The sequence below is a fragment of the Gymnoscopelus microlampas genome (genome assembly GCF_963454915.1).
Source record: "Gymnoscopelus microlampas genome assembly, chromosome: 3".
Classification (NCBI taxonomy): domain Eukaryota; kingdom Metazoa; phylum Chordata; class Actinopteri; order Myctophiformes; family Myctophidae; genus Gymnoscopelus; species Gymnoscopelus microlampas.
The window spans coordinates 17,248,865-17,266,754 of NC_139940.1; the positions used below are offsets into that span (position 1 = coordinate 17,248,865).

The 17,890-nt window shown below is 41.0% G+C and overlaps 1 protein-coding gene across 1 annotated transcript; it reads left to right on the plus strand.

The window, feature by feature from the left end:
• Positions 1-4,010: 4,010 nt before the first annotated feature.
• Positions 4,011-7,506, plus strand: LOC311042512 (trypsin-1-like; the record flags this gene model as incomplete). Its single annotated transcript, XM_084053292.1, has 6 exons — positions 4,011-4,146; positions 4,871-5,018; positions 5,832-6,079; positions 6,442-6,578; positions 6,676-6,777; positions 7,396-7,506. 6 exons carry the CDS (start codon positions 4,011-4,013, stop codon positions 7,441-7,443), a joined length of 819 nt encoding a protein of 272 aa, XP_083909418.1. The 3' UTR covers positions 7,444-7,506.
• Positions 7,507-17,890: the final 10,384 nt, after the last annotated feature.

A 17,890-nucleotide genomic window follows, 5' to 3' on the forward strand; every position in this document is an offset into this window, starting at 1 on the left:
GTAACTTCATCATGCATGTATCTGTATACTTGTATTGTATGTATCTATGTGTGATATTCATGTTTTTATGAGACCCCCTCGAAAATGAGATGCTGCATCTCAAGGGGCTAATACAAATCTGAAATCTGAAATTAGTCAGTGATGCTCAGGTTTTTGTGTTATCCCAGTAGACTAGAGGTTTCATCACGCCAATTTAATAGACTGGATCCAAGGGTCAGAGATATGTACTCGCAAGCAGCACCTGCCCCACTGTGAAATGCAAAAAAAACATTTTTTTTTAGCAAAGGACAATTTCCAGTCCAACTACAGCCTAAAAACAGGCCAATCCACAAAAAAAATGCCCAAAACGTATATTGCCATAAAACCAATTAACTATATGACTTACACATTTTGCACCTACAGTACAGGACACACGTAAAGTGGAATCCTCAGAAACAATTCCATTGAGAACAGCAATAACAATAAGGACAATATACAATAAACACCAACAAACACCTACAATCCAGTACAGTAAAGAGTAAATGTGACTTAATTAATAAATAGCATTAGGTGGTAAACAAGGAACTTATGTCTCTCTCTTTCTCGCTCTCATTTACAAACACACGCACGCACGCACGCACACACACACACGCACGCCCTTGCCCCCCCCCCCTTCTCTCTCTTTTCTGGAAACAATCAAAACAATGGAGCTTGTGGTATGTGATATTTGAACAATGTTATCCAGTGTTGTTAAGACTGTATAAAATAAAGTCTATGTCTAATACAGTACTGTATGTAGTGTTTAAATTCTACTGTATATAGTGTATACTAATACTTAAACTTCTGCTTCACTAATATTTCCATGCTGTACTGTATGAGAACTAACCATCTGTGTCTCAAAGATTTCACATAGTTCTAACCTAAATATAGAGGTGTCCCTGAATGTCCAAATAACCTGTTCTGCCTGACACCAGGGGAAGATAAGATAACTTGGACTGTTTCATTAAAAATACAGTTTATTTTTCCAGCACTATCCCCTAAAACTAGATAAGCCGTCTATTTTAACTTGAGTCATGTAAGGTCCACACACACACACACACACACACACACACACACACACACACACACACACACACACACACACACACACACACACACACACACACACACACACACACACACACACATTTTATATTATATCCTACTACAATTCTAGTAACCTCACGGGTGGTAGCTGTCTTGTGTCTTGGGTGGACTCTTGATCAAACTGCGCATGCGTCGTTGCCAGGTTTCGCGAGAGAAACAAGCAGCAAGGTCTATGAAAACAAGGCCAAACGAAACGAACCCTACAAGCAACGAGGTCTATGAAAAGAAGGCCAAACGAAGCGCCTTCACACATATACCTTGCCTCTTGGAAACCAGCCGATCTACAAGCTCACAACGCGTCCCCACACCCACCTGCACTTTCACAACCAACGCCAAAACACAATACCACCAATATTGGGGGGCGAGTAGCATCGTGCCTCCGTGGTGTGTGTGTGTGGGTGGGGGGGAGATGATCGCCCGTGTGTGTTCGTGACGGGCCACGGCTTAAAATACTGGACTCTGTGATAGAACCAATTTCCCTCTATGGTTGTGAGATCTGTGGACCATTAGCAAACCATGACCTTGAAAAATGGGATAAACACCAAACCGAGACCCTACACACAGAATTCTGCAAATCCATTCTCCGTACCCAGCAAAAAACACCAAATAATGCATGCAGGGCAGAACTAGGACGATACCCACTCATAATCAAAATAAAAAAGAGAGCACTTAAGTTCTACAACCACCTAAAAGAAAGCGACCTAGATGCACTCCATAACAAAGCACTCACACACAGCGAAACTCTAGAGAGATGCCCCCTCAGCCAGCTGGCCATGGAACTCCGGGCACAAACACAAACAGAGCCACGAGATAGAAAACCCATCGGACCAAACAAAATTATAAAACAGTAAAAGGAAAACTACCTGACACATTGGAAAGAAGCAACACAAAAGCAGAGTAAACTAGAATGCTATCTGGCCCTCAACAGAGAATACGCAGTGGCAGAATACCTGAGCACCGTGACCGACCCAAAACAAAGAAAAATCTTAACTAGGTACAGACTCAGTGAGCACAGCCTTGCGATCGAGAAAGGTCGTCACAGGCAGACCTGTATCCCGAGAGAAGACAGACTATGCACCCACTGCACACAAAAGGAAGTGGAAACCGAGCTACACTTCCTAACCGTCTGTCCATTGTACCAAGACATCAGAGACACATACTTCCCACAGATTACAACCACACACAGAGATTTTGAAAACATGACCAATGACAAAAAACTCCCATATCTGCTGGGCGAAGTACAACAATGTGCAAACACAGCAGCAAGATTCGTGAGTTGCTGTGATAGGAGAAGGATATCGAACGGAACACAACCACCCTAAAGACTAATCATTGTGTATATTCCTGCACTATACCTGCACCCAGTGATCTTGGTACATAGAAATTGATCTATTGAAAATTCTGACTTTGAAATGTAAATTTTTTGTTTTGATTGTATTGCTGTATTGTTGTATTGTGCTTTTTGCTTTGGCAATGTAAACGTATGTTTTCTCATGCCAATAAAGCCCTTTGAATTGAATTGTGTGTGTTTGTGCGCGTGTGTGTGTGTGTGTTGGCGACGGCCGACGGGGTGTTTGTGTGTGTTCTGTGCCTCCACGACGGGATGTGCGTGTGTGTGTGTGTGTACACACTACTACACAGTACAAACTCACTTTCGATCCCTGATAAACTGTCTGTTCTCAGCGCATAAGCCAAACTGCACACTTTGGGTGCTCATATCCCCCTACGGGTATGGTCTAGTACGTATAACACATATCAAACAAGGTAGATTATGAAACATGTAACTATTATCATTTACATTTGTGGCCCACAAAAGCATTACGATTTACCTCCTATCGTAAAAGAAAACTGTGGTGTTGTTCTCCAATGGCTTGTAGAGTTGTAAAAGTGTGCGTGCGTGTGTGTGTGCGTGCGTGTTTATAAATAAGAGCGAGAAAGAGAGACATAAGTTCCTTGTTTACCGCACATTTACTGTACTGGATTGTAGGTGTTTTTTGCATATTGTCCTTATTGTTATTGTTATTGCTAGTCTGAATGGAATTGTTTCTGAGGGTTCCAAGTTGCCGTACTTTACTTGTGTCCTGTAGGTGCAGATTGCATAATTCATATGGTTAATTGGTTTTATGGCAATAAACGTTTTAGGCTGTTTTTTGGGTGGATTGGCCTGTTTTTAGGCTGTAGGTGAACTGGAAATTGTCCCTTGCTACTACTCTGTAACAAGTAAAAGTCCGGAATTGAAAATGTACTTGAGTAAAAGTACAAAAGTATTGGCATCAAAATTTACTTAAAGTACCAAAAGTGAAAGTATTCATTATGCAGAATGTCCCATTTCAAGTTTTCAAATGTATAAAAATCTTTTGAAAATAGCGAAATCTACAAGCTCACAATGCAACACAATGCGACACATTGTGAGCTTGTTGATGGGCTATTTTCAAATGGCCGAAATGTATGTAGGGCTGAAGTGGTTAATTTATGTTTTGTAATAATAATCAAAATCTACAAAGTAACTAGTAACTTAAATGTTCAAATAAATGTAGTAGAGTAAAACTACAATATTTGGATCAGAGATGTAGTGGAGTAGAAGTTAAAGTATTGGAAATTGGAAATACTCAAGTAAAGTACAAATGCCTCAAAATTGTACTTAAGTACAGTACTTAAGTAAATGTACTTAGTTACTTTCCACCACTGATGAAACCTCTAGTCTACAGGGATAACAAAACATCCTGAACATCACTGACTGATTTCAGATTTTTATTGAAGGGATAGCCCCTTGAGATGCAGCATCTAATTTTCGAGGGGGACTCATAAAAACATGTTTTCACATAATTCTGGGAATAAAATATCTAACTTCAGCATCCTGCAGGTGATTGGCTCTCTGCTGACCAATGAGGACAGCTGGAGAACAGGGCAGCTCACCTGACTGTGTATATAAACCAGGGGTCCAGGTGAACTACTCTCATCGACAGGATCACACAGCAACCATGATTTCTCTGGTCTTTATTCTGCTCATCGGAGCCGCTTGTGAGTATCAGGGTTATGTAGTTAACTAAAACTTGAAATTACAAAAACTAGAATTGAGAAAAAACTAAAAAATATTAGTTAACTGAAAAAAAACAAAAAAAAACAAGGCTTTACAAAAACAAAACGATAACTAACTGAAGCGGCATTGTGGGTTTAAAAAACTAATAAAAACTAAAATCATGTATCCATAATTTTGGTATTTGTAATTATCCAATATTTTTCTTTAAAAATAGGGAAAATAGCTGGTCTACAAGCTCACAACTTGTCACAATGAGACGTGTTGTGAGTTTTCTAGATATGCTATTTTCAGGCTTTTTGAATCTTGCCCCTGACTAGCCCATATTACAACTATTATTAAAATATATAATAATAACAATGAAAAAAATCAAAAGAATCAAAACTATAATAACCTTGGTGAGTATACTGTTCCGTTATGCATGTGCTGGACACCCACTTAGAGATTTGTCCACACATAGATTTCTTAGTGGTCAGTGTTAACCAAATTGGCTGAAATACTTGAAAATTGTGGTGCAACACTTATTTTACTTTTGGCCACACACAAATAATTCAAAAGAAATCCTAAACTTCCACTTCAATGGGAAGATTGAAAGAATAAGGATAGAGCATTGAAAAATAATTAAACTAAATAACTATGCTTTTTAATTCATGCAAAACTTGAAAGGGTTCAATCTTATTTAAACTGATTCCCTGTGTGTGTTTGTAGTTGCGGAGGAGGACAAGATCGTCGGAGGATATGAGTGTGAGGCACACTCCCAGCCCCATACAGTGTCTCTGAACTCTGGCTACCACTTCTGTGGTGGCTCCCTGGTCAACGAGAACTGGGTTGTGTCTGCTGCTCACTGCTACAAGTCGTAAGACAACCCTTAAAACATTTTTGACAGTATTAAAGATGAGTAAGATTTAAAAAAAAACTATGAATAGACTCATTCAAAAATAATCTCTCTCAATCATCACTCATGACCCACTCGCAGTGTGTGCTGGTGTTTATAGCTACTTTCCTCTACCAGTATTTTTCTTATTTTACCTTGTTAGGGACATTTATGGGAGCCACTGTGAGAAGTTATACTGTTCCACATATGGCTTAAGATAAAGTTGATTGATTGATTGAAATTTTTATTAGGCAAAAGAATGTAAGACAACACAGTTACATTTATAATACTTTTGTCTAAAAGGTCCGACCAAAAAAGTCCTTACGGACTTGTTTCCGTTGGCGTCCTTGAATTAATTTCATAGACATATATAGTAGCAACCAAACAGAAAAAATACCACTATGTACAAAAAAAAAGCATGAAAAATAAAAGATATATACAAAAAAGGGGAGGGGGGTCGTCTGTCTACCGGGAAACTGGTACTACCTCCTCTTGTGGCCTCCAGAAAGGTGAGTTTTTAGGGCTGTTTCAAATGAGCCGAGCGAACTGCATTTTTTGAGGGATGGGGTTAGACTATTACATACCTTGGTGGCCGTGCTGTAGAAGGAGAATTTGCCCATGTTTGTTTTATGGGTGGGTGGTACCAGATTGTTGTTTACGCTCCCTTTAGTTTTGTGACTGTGGGTGTCACTAATTTTTTGGAGGTATTTAGACGGTATAGTGGGCAAGTTCCACAAGAGCCTTCTTTCCTGTATCTCCAAGCTAATTTAACCCATACCCATCTTTCTTTTCCAGCCGCGTTCAGGTTCGTCTTGGCGAGCACCACATCAAGGTCAACGAGAATACCGAGCAGTTCATCTCCTCCTCTCGTGTCATCCGTCACCCCAAATACAGCTCCTACAACATCAACAATGACATCATGTTGATCAAGCTGAGCACACCCGCCACCCTCAACGAGTTTGTGCAGGCTGTGGCTCTGCCCATTTCCTGCGCTGCCGCTGGCACCATGTGCTTAGTCTCTGGCTGGGGCAACACCATGAGCTGTGAGTAAATCATCCCTCTGGGAGGCAAATCAAAAAAATATATAATTCCCAGAAAATGGTTCAGGATTTTTTGAAAAAGATTACAAAATATATATATATACTGTATGAAATAGTATGGATTTGTCTGACAGACAAGTACATCAACAATAGACACAAGACATAACAAGCAAACAGACAAACACCAGACTATAATGCATAATAAACATGCTTCCACATTCATTACTTAATTAACCTATCATGATAATTAGTGGTAAGTACCACAATTAACAATTATAGTAAAAAGATTGTTAATCACAAATGTTGCATCCTTATCCTTTCTGTCATTCTAACCACTTTCCACCCCAAATGTGTGTGACTCGCAGCCGTTAGCGGCGACAAGCTGCAGTGCCTGGACCTTCCCATCCTCTCTCACGAGGACTGTGACAACGCCTACCCTGGCATGATCACCGACGCCATGTTCTGCGCTGGATACCTGGAGGGAGGCAAGGACTCTTGCCAGGTATGTAATTAACATAATAATAATAATGTACCTCTGTCATCATTTAGATATCTAAATATCCTCCCACTGTGGCTAATTTTCACGTCCCTCCTCTCAGGGTGACTCTGGTGGCCCCGTTGTGTGTAACGGTGAGCTGCAGGGTGTTGTGTCCTGGGGATACGGTTGTGCAGAGAGGGACCACCCTGGTGTCTACGCCAAGGTACAGTAGGCCTCAAACATCTTATTTATGAGTTTGTGTTTTTCTGTGTTTATCTTTATACATACAAGTCAAAGTCATTCATAAAAGCAAGGACTCTGCATAGCAAAACAGCACCAGCTGCTATAGCGAATCTGAGAAAAGACACAAAAGTCTATCTTTTTGGCCACCAAAAGTACTGTGAAATCTAAACTCTTGTCCTGACCTTATGGGACTCCAAGTGGCGAAAAGTATTTTCCACACTTGATTCAATTAATAAATGCTATAATGTCAACAATACAGACTACATTGCCCTGTCCTTTACAAAAAACCTGTATGATAAATGTGAAACAGCAGATGTAGCTACTGGATGTTCAGGCCGGTACCTTGTGTTTCCCAGGCGACCTCTCTAACCACTCAGCTACGGCTGAGAGACTATTATTTCATCCATCCACAATGTTCAGGAAGCTATAAATACAAGACTTTCACTGCCTGCAAGCAACATTGCAACAGCTGTGCATGTAACAATAAAACCCTGGAACCTTGAGCCATAACAGTGCAATACACAACTATAGCCTACCCTATAAATATGTAAGACAATCTGAGTAATATTGTGCTAAATCTTTCTGTCTCCATTTTCAGGTGTGCCTGTTCAACGACTGGCTGGAGCAAACCATGGCTACCTACTAAGTGATCCCGATCATTAATCATTCTCCAGTCCAATTAATGCACTTGTGCGTGTTCCATCCTTTGTACTGGAAAATAAATAATTTGAACTTTATCTGTGAAGTCTATTTTATTTTTCTTCGTTTAAATAATGTATGATTCAGATTTGGTCTGAGATGTTTTAAATTAATGTGTACTTCTTTTTAATATTCTAAAACAATGGTTCACATAGTGGGGTCCATGAGAGGCATCCAGGGGTCCCCAGCAAAATGTGTAATAATGTATATTAATAATGTTTAATTTCTTCTTTACAATGACAATTGGTTTCAGTCTCTAAACTGTTATCACAACAGAATTCTGTATTAAATCTAATCTAACAACAATAATCTTCTCTTATGGGGGTCCGCGTCCATGGCATAAAATGCTTTCAGATGGGGGTCCAAGATCTAATCCTATATATAATTAACGAAATGTCAGTTTGTCTGTCTGTCTGTCTGTCTGTCTGTCTGTCTGACGTGCTTGGTTCTCCTCAGTGGCTGAAGAAATTGCACATGGCCATTCATCATTAGCAAATGCCCAAATTCAAGCTGTTTATTAGCGTTTTTATGTAAAAGAATGTCGACATAATAAGGATAAGGATAATTCCTTTTAACAGGTCGTTCATGAAAGTCCTTGCGGTCTTGTTTCCAATGAGAACCTGTGAGCAATTAGGGGTTAAGAGTCTTGCTCAGGGACAAATTTCATTTCATCGACACATATGCTGACCTGGCCTGGAATCGAACCTGGGGCAACCAGGGCCTCTGGCTCCCTAGGCGGGCTCACTAACCATTCAGCTATGGCCGCCCCCCAAATGGTAATGGACATGGTAACGGCCCCACGAGCTATGGGTTGGCCCCTCGAGCGATGGGATGAATGATCAAACTGCGCATGCGTTGAATCCACAGACCCACTCTGTTAGACTGTTGCCGTCTGGCACAAATGGGGGTGGCAGTGGCTCAGGGGTAGAGTGGCCGGGTAGAGTGAACTGGAAACCGCAATATTCCCATTTCGATCCCGGACTGGGGGGCTCCCCCAGAGTTAGTGTCGAAGTGTCCTTGAGCAAGACGCTGAACCCCTAATTGCTCCCGATGAGCAGGTTGGTGCCTTGCATGGTTTCTTCCGCCATCGGTGTATAGACTAGGTCAGTTTTCCAAAAATCTTAACCCCGAAGGCAAATCGTGTTAATTTATGACACACATGTTTTTTAGGGGTATTAAGGTGTGCTGAATCCAAATCTGCTGTGTGTAAAGCTCAAAAATGGCCGCTAAGCCCTCAAAATGGACCATTTAAACATGGCGGCCGCCACTATGCTGAAACATAATAAAACACTATATGTTTGATTAAGCAAGGTAGAAAATAGACTCAAATGTGCTTTTTTATGTTTACATATATGGGGAATACAATGAAATATTCTGATATAAGATCAATTGTGAAGGAACCACTTTTATATAATTTATATTGTGAAAATTGGCCTCTTTGGTAATGAATAATGTTTTTTAATTTGTTTTTTTTGGGTTGTTATTGAATAATTGCTTTAAGATGTATAATTGCCTTAATTTGTGTTTCTGACTTGTATTTGCAGGCAGCAGACACATGGACTTAGTCCCAGTCATCCTCAGTGTTCTGGCATGTGTTGCCAAGTTTCTTGCAATTACACGCTTCAATGCACTCCATACGTACTTTCCTGCAGCCACAGCGTTGGCTGACACATCCCTTTGTGCAACTGCATGACGTGATCTCCCTGCATGCTTTTGGCATAGGTGGCAGAGAAAGCAGCCGTGGCACCAACTGACCATTCAGGTGCATCCATCCCATTTCGGTCACTGGAGGAAGATTAGGATGTGGCAAATGTGCTTGGTTCCAGACAAGAGCTTATATTGGGAACGCATGATGTGACTTTGCTGCATCTGAGGTTGGTGGCAGAGTCTCTTGTGTACAACCTATACAAAACAACTTGACTCTTGCTTCATTGCATGTATCAACTTTAGGCACACCGTATATCTTACAGATGAATTTCTCTGTTGATCTCGCTATGTCTACTGTGAGAGGGCCTTTTCCAAGCCCAATGAGATCTGTGTGATGTTGCTGGAACACCTGCCAGGCTGTTTTCTTACCGTGGCCACTGAACTGAGACACGCTGTCACAACCAGTGACAGCATGGAAGGCAAGTAGTGTGTCAACTTGATCAGCAGAAAGCAACATGCGAATTTCATGTACTGGAAGATACTTTGGAGCCTTTGATGTCCCAGCTTTCATGTAGAGACGCTTACATTGCATTCTGTCATAGTGTGCCAGAAGTAGAAGAAGCACATCTGTATCTCGTGCTGACACAACTAGTGTTTCCATTTGAGCATTGATGCAATGCAAAATCAGTCGTGTGTCAGCTTCCTCGTGGTCAGCACCCCCCTGATACAATGATGGTTAGATTATTTGGGCTGTGTTTGATCAGATGGTTTGAAAGCAATAGAGCAAGGTCTGCTTTATTTTCCTCAAGTGCCATGAAGCTAGACCAGTCTGGTGGAAGAGGAACGGACTCGTTCTCTATTTTACGACGTATTGGTCGGTGGCGCTGCTTGCGTTTAATCCTTGTACCTGCTTTGATTGTTAGCTCTTGATACCTGTCAAAGACTACATCAATCCTCTGGCAATGTTCTCCCATTTTAAAAACAGCTCCAGCAAACATGTTGGCATATTCACCAAATGTTCTAATGCCAGGTTGCTTTCCTAGTGCCATCACGAGTGCTTGGCCATCAATGAGCGGAATCATCAAGTGTAACTTTTGCAGGGGTTTGGACTTGTTCTGTCAGTATGTTTACTAGCACATATTTGTTTGTGGAATGTAGACTACCATTAGTTGTCGCCAAAGATAATGGGATGGTCATGAGTTCATGTGTAAGAATGTTTTCAAGGTTTACCTGGCGCCCTGCTCTGTAAGCTGTAATGAGCCTTTCCTGCATACCCCTTTCCTGCCATGACATGTTGTGCAGCATTAGCTCCCAAGAGATCACACCCTACCCATAGCTCACTCAGGCCAGAATCAGCCATGTGTCATCCTACAGGCACGTGCACACATAGACATCAAAGGGGGCTCAAGACCCTGCCCTTTTACGTGTCTTGTCCTCAAAAAGTGTCCTCTCTCCATACCATGGTCTGCAGCATTTACTATGGTGAAAGAAATGTAAATGCCCGCTTTCCATGTGATACCCGAAGGCAGAATTCAAAAGAATTGCCGTTTCCAAACTCTCCTGAACTTCAATGCAGCGTTAATGTTGAAAGAAATGCCCTCTGAGTAGAAATCCATGCCATATGTCACATCTCTTACTTAATAACTGCAAATATCACTTTGATAGCCATGAATTCTACTGGATTGAATGTGACAAATTCTTTCATGACTGTATAAATGTTACGTCCCTAATAGGTGGTGTAGATTAGAGGACAAGGGACTAACTAATACCCAATGACAGATTTGAATAGAAATGGATGGATGAGTGAATTGAGTGTTTTACTTTTAAGGGCTAAAGCCAACTCAACAAACACAGGGAAAAGGAACTACCCCAAAAAAGTAAATAGCTAACAAAGACAAACACAAACCTCCCTACTTTAACAACAAACAGAAATTACAATGGGTGGCACACCTCTATACTGGTGAGAATAAACAGAAACTTAAAGGTTTCATGACGTTCAGTTTTACCACACATTAAAAGTCTTTGTCATGGTCCTTCAAACGTGTATAAAAGGTTTTAACAAAACATTCCACTCCATTTATCCATGGAAGGTGTTTTTCTCTTACATTTCTAAAGCCTTTTCAACTGCAATGAAAAAATAACCAACCGGTGTTGAATGCTTATTGAATGATGACTCCATGGACTGGACCTGGGAATGAATGTGTGAGCGGCTGTGGCTCAGGAGGTAGAGCAGGACGTCCAACGATCCGTGGGTCGGCGGTTAGAATCTCGGCTCCTCCTGTCCACATGTCGAAGTGTCCTTGGGCAAGACACTGATCCCTACATTGCCTCCAATGTGTCGCTCGGCGCTAGCTTGCCACCATTGGTGACTGAATGTGGGAAGTGAGGACGCTGGCGTTGACTGTTCGCTGCTTCACCTCCCAATGTATGAAAGAATGAACCATTGTAAAGTGCTTTGAGTAAGTTTGAGTTTGAGAAACATAGTGTTAATTTAAAATGAGATATTCCTCCATATCTGGCTAGAAATGTCAAAAGAATTTTGCCGGCGACCTAAGTCGCCAGACTGATCTGGCCTTTTGGACAGTTCAGCCCCTGCCCCTCTAACTTTCTCTGCACGTCCCTGTCATCCTATTATACCAAGAAAGTTCATGGCAATATGAAGGCCTCCAAGGCAAGGTATAAGCACCTCCTGGTATTCCTCTACTGACCACTTCAGCTCCATCAATTTTGGATACAGTGCCTCATCCACAGTCAGAACAACATGCTGCTGTTCCATTGCTTTGGCAACATGGATCACTCGCTTTACGACTGTGTTCAATGTATCGAGTTCAGATGCGTACCCAACTGTAGTTTTCTCAGGGTTAACTGTGTGTGTGTGTGTGATGAAGGCCATGTCAGCAGTATGTGCTTTCTGTGCTGCAGGACATTCTTCAGGTGATTGTGGATGGCCCACAACAACCTACCTGACCTGGCGGAGACCTGTGCTCCGAGGAGCACTTTTTCTAGTTTTCTTATCTTTTTAGCCTATAATGACATGCCCAAAATTGGGATGTCGGGGTTAAAGTGGTAGCTATACTTTCGAAAACCTGGAAACTGGGAAGTTATCCACTGTATACTGGCAAGTTGCAGTCCTGAGACAGGTATTACATGTGGCATCATGGTCCAAGTATATTCTATGTTTGGGATTTCAATAAGTGGGTCTCATCAGTACTGACAGTGCTTCCATCTTACATTGCAGAAGCAAAAGGGCCATACTTGAGGACAGGAAGAGATTAAGTTCTACCAGCTACACTAGTTTTCAACTTTGTGTGTGTTGACAAAGTGCCAACTTTAATAGTTGTGGTTTCCATAGGTGAGGTGAACAGGTACTGTGAGTGATTAATGAAGGGCATGACAGGATTGAAAGGAATGCAGTGTCACAATAGTTTGATGCAAAGGTGCCTAACTTTGATCAGAGGTGAGGTTCCTCCTTTGCCTCGGTGCTCCTTCTCAACAGATGACATGCCTTCTGTTTTTGCTCTTTTCCTGCACCATTTTTCACTGTGGTCACTCACATTACCGCTGACTTTAATTGTTTCATTGTCTGACACACCTCATACACAATTAATCCATTGTCTTAAAAAATAAAAATACTATAGTATCCCACTAAGGATTGAACAGATGTTTTGACATTTTGAGGGAATCTTGTTGTCCTCACATGATGCAATCATGTACGGGTCCAACATACAATACCACAAATATCCTGCAACATATTAATGAGAATGTCATCCCGACACTTTATAGTCACCAAAATTATTCAAATATTTTTTTTAAAGATTCAATTGTATATTTTAGAATATGTTTTCACATTATAATGAAAAATGTGTATGTATATTGTTCTTTAAAAACAAAAAGGGAAAAAAGTCTTGCCACGGACATGTTTGTCCATGTACGGACATGTTGATGACCCCTGGTTCAGAAGGAGCTATTTGCTACCAAGGCAAAGGAGGGTAGAACTGGACAATTAAAGCTGGTTGTTGTTAGTTGAGAGAAAGTGTTTCAAAGTGTCCGATAATTACAATAACAACTATAAATATAGCTGCAAGCAGCGATAATACGGGGCCAGTGATTGCAGAGAGAAGAAAGAAAGAAGCAATGATAAATAATATGCACAATAAGCCATAGAAACATAGAAGACTGAACTTGAGAGAAAGAAAACCATGCAATTAACAAATGAGCATTTTAAACCCTCACTAACCTTAACTTCAGTAAAACTATGCCTACCCCTAACCTCAAGAAATACTATGCGTAAGCCTAAGAATGCTCCGGACTCATAGGCAGCCTTTTTTCTCATTGAGCTAGATATATGGCCCCTCTGACAGTGTCTGTTGACATCTATGAATCTTTCCGTCCCTGATGGACCAAGACTTTGTTTTGCTAACAACTCTAGATCACTGGTTCACAAACCATTTACCAATAAAGAAATTGTATGTCTCCTCGGAACCGAAACTTCCGAAAGTAGCCGATCTACAAGCTCACAAAACGTTGCTATCTGAAAAGTTGTGAGATTGTAGATCGGCTATTTTCACAATGAAGTATGTCATACATTGAAAAAACATACTCTCAAATAAGCATTTCATGTTATCTTTATCAATCGCACATGAATTTAATGATACAGTCATGTTGTTTGCATTGCACTTTAAAAGAAGTCTGCATGAAGTGAGCCTTGAACCGGCGGCCTTGCGGTTGTCAGGCAGACGCTTAAGCGAGAAACCATTGGACCGACAGACCTGAACTGGTGAAAAAGCAGCTCAAACAGATGATACAGTTTCACGCAAATAGCTGAAAAATCCTGGGTTTAAGTGTTTTCAAACTGCTCAAAATTGCGGAAAATCTAAGGGCGGAGCTTACTGGTCAACGTGATAGATGTGTTCCTCATGAGTCAAGGCACATGTGTAAGCATACTTACTGGCCAACGTGATAGATGTGTTCCTCATGAGTCAAGGCACATGTGTAAGCATATTTTCACAATGAAGTATGTCATACATTGAAAAAAGATACTCTCAAATAAGCGTTTCATGTTATCTGTACCATTTGCACATGTATCCATTGATACCGTCATATTGTTTGCAATTCAACTTAAATCAAATCTGCATTAAGTGAGGCTTGAACTGGAGACCTTGAGATTGTAAGGCACTAGCTTAAGCAAGAAGACATTGGACCAACAGACAAGGACCTGTGAAAAAGGAGATCACACAGATGATACAGTTTCACGCAAATAGCTGAAAAATCCTGGGTTTAAGTGTTTTTCAAACTGCTCAAAATTGCGGATAATCTAAGGGCGGAGCTTACTGGTCAACGTGATAGATGTGTTCCTCATGAGTCAAGGCACATGTGTAAGCAGGTTTAATGGCTGTCGGCCAAACGAGGCATGACTTTTGCCTGTTTAAAGGAGACACACCATGAATTTCACTTTTTTTTTTTTTTTGTTGGGCTCCCCAGTGTCTCTTGTACCCCAAAAAAAATATTTTTTTAACATTTAGTCATTCGTTCTCATTTCAGAGATTTTCAGAATGGGCGTGTCTGAACAGGCCATCTCAGAATGGCATGTTTGCTTACATCACGAAACATTCTGCCCATGTATTTTGACAGACAGAATTGCTCAGTAGCACCCCTCTGCCCAACAGGACGTTTTGGTATTGCAGCTGAAAGTGCTTTATAAGCCTGAGAGAATTGACTTGGGATGAGTATATCTGAGTGTTGATTTAGGCTCAAACCTTTTGAAAATGGTTTGAGGGACATACACCATATGATATTAAATATCATTTTTTTTTTTTAAATTCATGGTGTGTCTCCTTTAAAGTTTGCATTTAAAAAAAATTGCTATAGCGCCCCTGTTTGACCGATTGAAGTAAGATTGGCTTCAGTGATATTTGGAATGACCCTCTACATTACTGCAAATTTTCAAAGAAATGTGAGTCTGCATGTATTTGTTAGGGGCAGATGAATAATTGTCATAAAACTGTAATATTCATTGGCTCATTAAAGCTTAACTTTTTTCCGCCCCCAACGTTTTGTCGGCAGAGGTGCAAAGTTCATGTGTAAAACGTTTCGTGCAGATTACTCAAAAATCCCAGGAGGAGATGTTTTTCATATAATTAAAATGGTGGGAGATCTAAAGGTCAGAGGTCAAAAGTCAGAGGGTGAAAGTTGTTCAGTATGAGGAGACGCATATGTGAATCTAAGTTTCATGGCCGTAGGTCAAACAGGGCATGAGTTGTACCTGTTCAAAGTTGGCATTTTCAATTGAGTGCTATAGCGCCACCTTTTGACGAAAGATTGTGAGATTTATTTCTTGATAGTTCATGACCATCTATCATATGGCCGAGTTTCGTAAAAAGCGTATGCATGGTTCAGCCAGAAGAAGAAGTGACAGAATAATGGCATTATAAAAACAGGGCCATGCTGGCAGCCTGGCCCCGTAATGATGACAGGCAATTTAGCGTAATGTATCACTTGTTCATGTGTTTTTATCAAAGGGGACTCATTGAGGTGTTATAAATGAGCATGGAGGTATGAGTGCCTGTTTTTTTAGTTGTACAATACTGTGTCTGTGCATGAAAGCATGTTGTTGAAGGTTGTGTATGCTCTCATGCAATGCCAAGACGGTCAAAACAAATACCTGATGATTGATTGGATGATAAGATACGATTTACAGCTTTATCTCCTCTGAAACCAAACAACCAGTCTCTGCAGTCAGGCTCATGACCTGCCTTGAGGACATCAAGTGTTGCATGACAGTGATGGCACACACCTTTATACAGCTGAATGAAGGAAAGGTGCACAACAATATTCTGTCACCTCTTTGCCACAGAAAGAAGTTGTACACTGGCCCGGATGGTTGGCGTACAGTCTGGGCACCTAGGCTGGTAATCCCAACGACCTTTGCTATGTGTCACCCCCCCATCTCACTCCCCATTTCCTGTCAGTCTACTGTTACTATCAATAAAGGCAGAAAAAACCCAAAGAAATATCTTTCTTTTTTACCAGGTGCTCGAAGAGCGCCTGAGTCTACAAACAGTCAGACTAATCATCATCATTCGACACCTAGTCGACACCTAGTCGCCACCTATTCATCATTGGCTGTCATAAATATGCAAATTAGGCATTTAGTCCATGAGTCAGAGCCCCAAAATTGAGCCAGATATTGAATATTCCCTTGTTAAAAACCTTTGACTCCAACATCTTAACAAAATGAAATAAGTATGTTGACTCTGGCTTTGTCCAATGTACCAATGTTGATTCTTATGCAAATTTGGGCATATCTTCCTAATGCCTGATTTGCATATTTAAATATAAAATTTCAGAAAACTTGTAATACGATAAATCATTGTCTTCATGTAAGTAATCAACTCAGGAAGTTTCATTATGATAACTCTTTTTTAAATTTTGTCATTTTTTCACCTGTCATGTACGTATGGTGAAAATAACAAAATGTGTGATAACCATGAAAAAGCTACTCCTGTGGAGAGGTTATCATATGTTTATTTACTCGTATTGACCCTATGAACAATTTAATATAGGTTTGGTTTTGCCCACTCTTTCGATAATCATTGCTCAATTTTGGGGCTCTGGCTCATGGACTAACAGAGAGAGAGAGAGAGAGAGAGAGAGAGAGAGAGAGAGAGAGAGAGAGAGAGAGAGAGAGAGAGAGAGTGTGTATGGGCATGCGTTCATGCGTGAGTAGTTAATCTTTGGTCGACCAGTGTCATATGTCTTGTGCACACTGCTGACAGCAGGTCAAATCTGTGCTTCTCTTACGGCTGTATAGCTATGGTGGAGAGGGTCCTCACTTCTAAGTACCTTGGAGTTCACATTTTGGAGGACTTTTGGAGGAAGTGGACTACTAACACCTGTAACATCTTAGAGCTGCACTATGTAACTTTCCTCTTCTACGCAGGATTTGAACCCGGTTTCCTGCGCAAGTGCTGACATTTTTACCATTGAGCTAATAGAGCCTGCCTGCTTGCTCAGGGGATAAATTGAATCTTGACCATCAGGTCAAAATTCGTGTCAGATCCTGTGTCTGGGTGAGACATGACCTTTGACACGATCTAAATGTCTCAATAGAATAGCAGGGAGACAAAATACAACCACCCCAATTATATAGGTTATATTGTATTAACATACTCTACCATACAGATTGTATAAGTTATATTGTATTAACATACTCTACCATACAGATTGTATAAGTTATATTCTATTAACACATCGGGTGCCAGCATTTTTTCATAATAACTTACCGTGGGTGCCAGCATTCTCCCCATTGACTGCGCTTTGCTGTTTAAAGTTTCCGCGTGCGTTACAAGCAAATCCACGCATAAAAAAGCATCGATTCATGTTCTGCCATGAGCCTGGCTACAGCCTGAAACCATAACATTCCCCTCACGGGTTACAACGGGGGGGGATCGCGCATCGCGCATGACCGGTTTTCCCCACAGGAAACAGATTCGGAGATATAGGCGTTTCAAAGTAGGAAATAGACAGGAAGCGGATGGGGGAAAAACATTTTTTCCGGTGAGCGATCTGGCACTTCCTTCGCAGGATTACAATGGGTGCTCCCAGAGCTGCTCTAGCCCCGCCCGCGCGGAGAAAAACTGAAAAAAAACAAAAAGACTGAAATCACGGTTCAGACCGTGTTCGGCACCGAAGCTTCGGAACCGCCACTATGAAAACACACGGTTCAGACCGTGTTTGGCACCCGATGT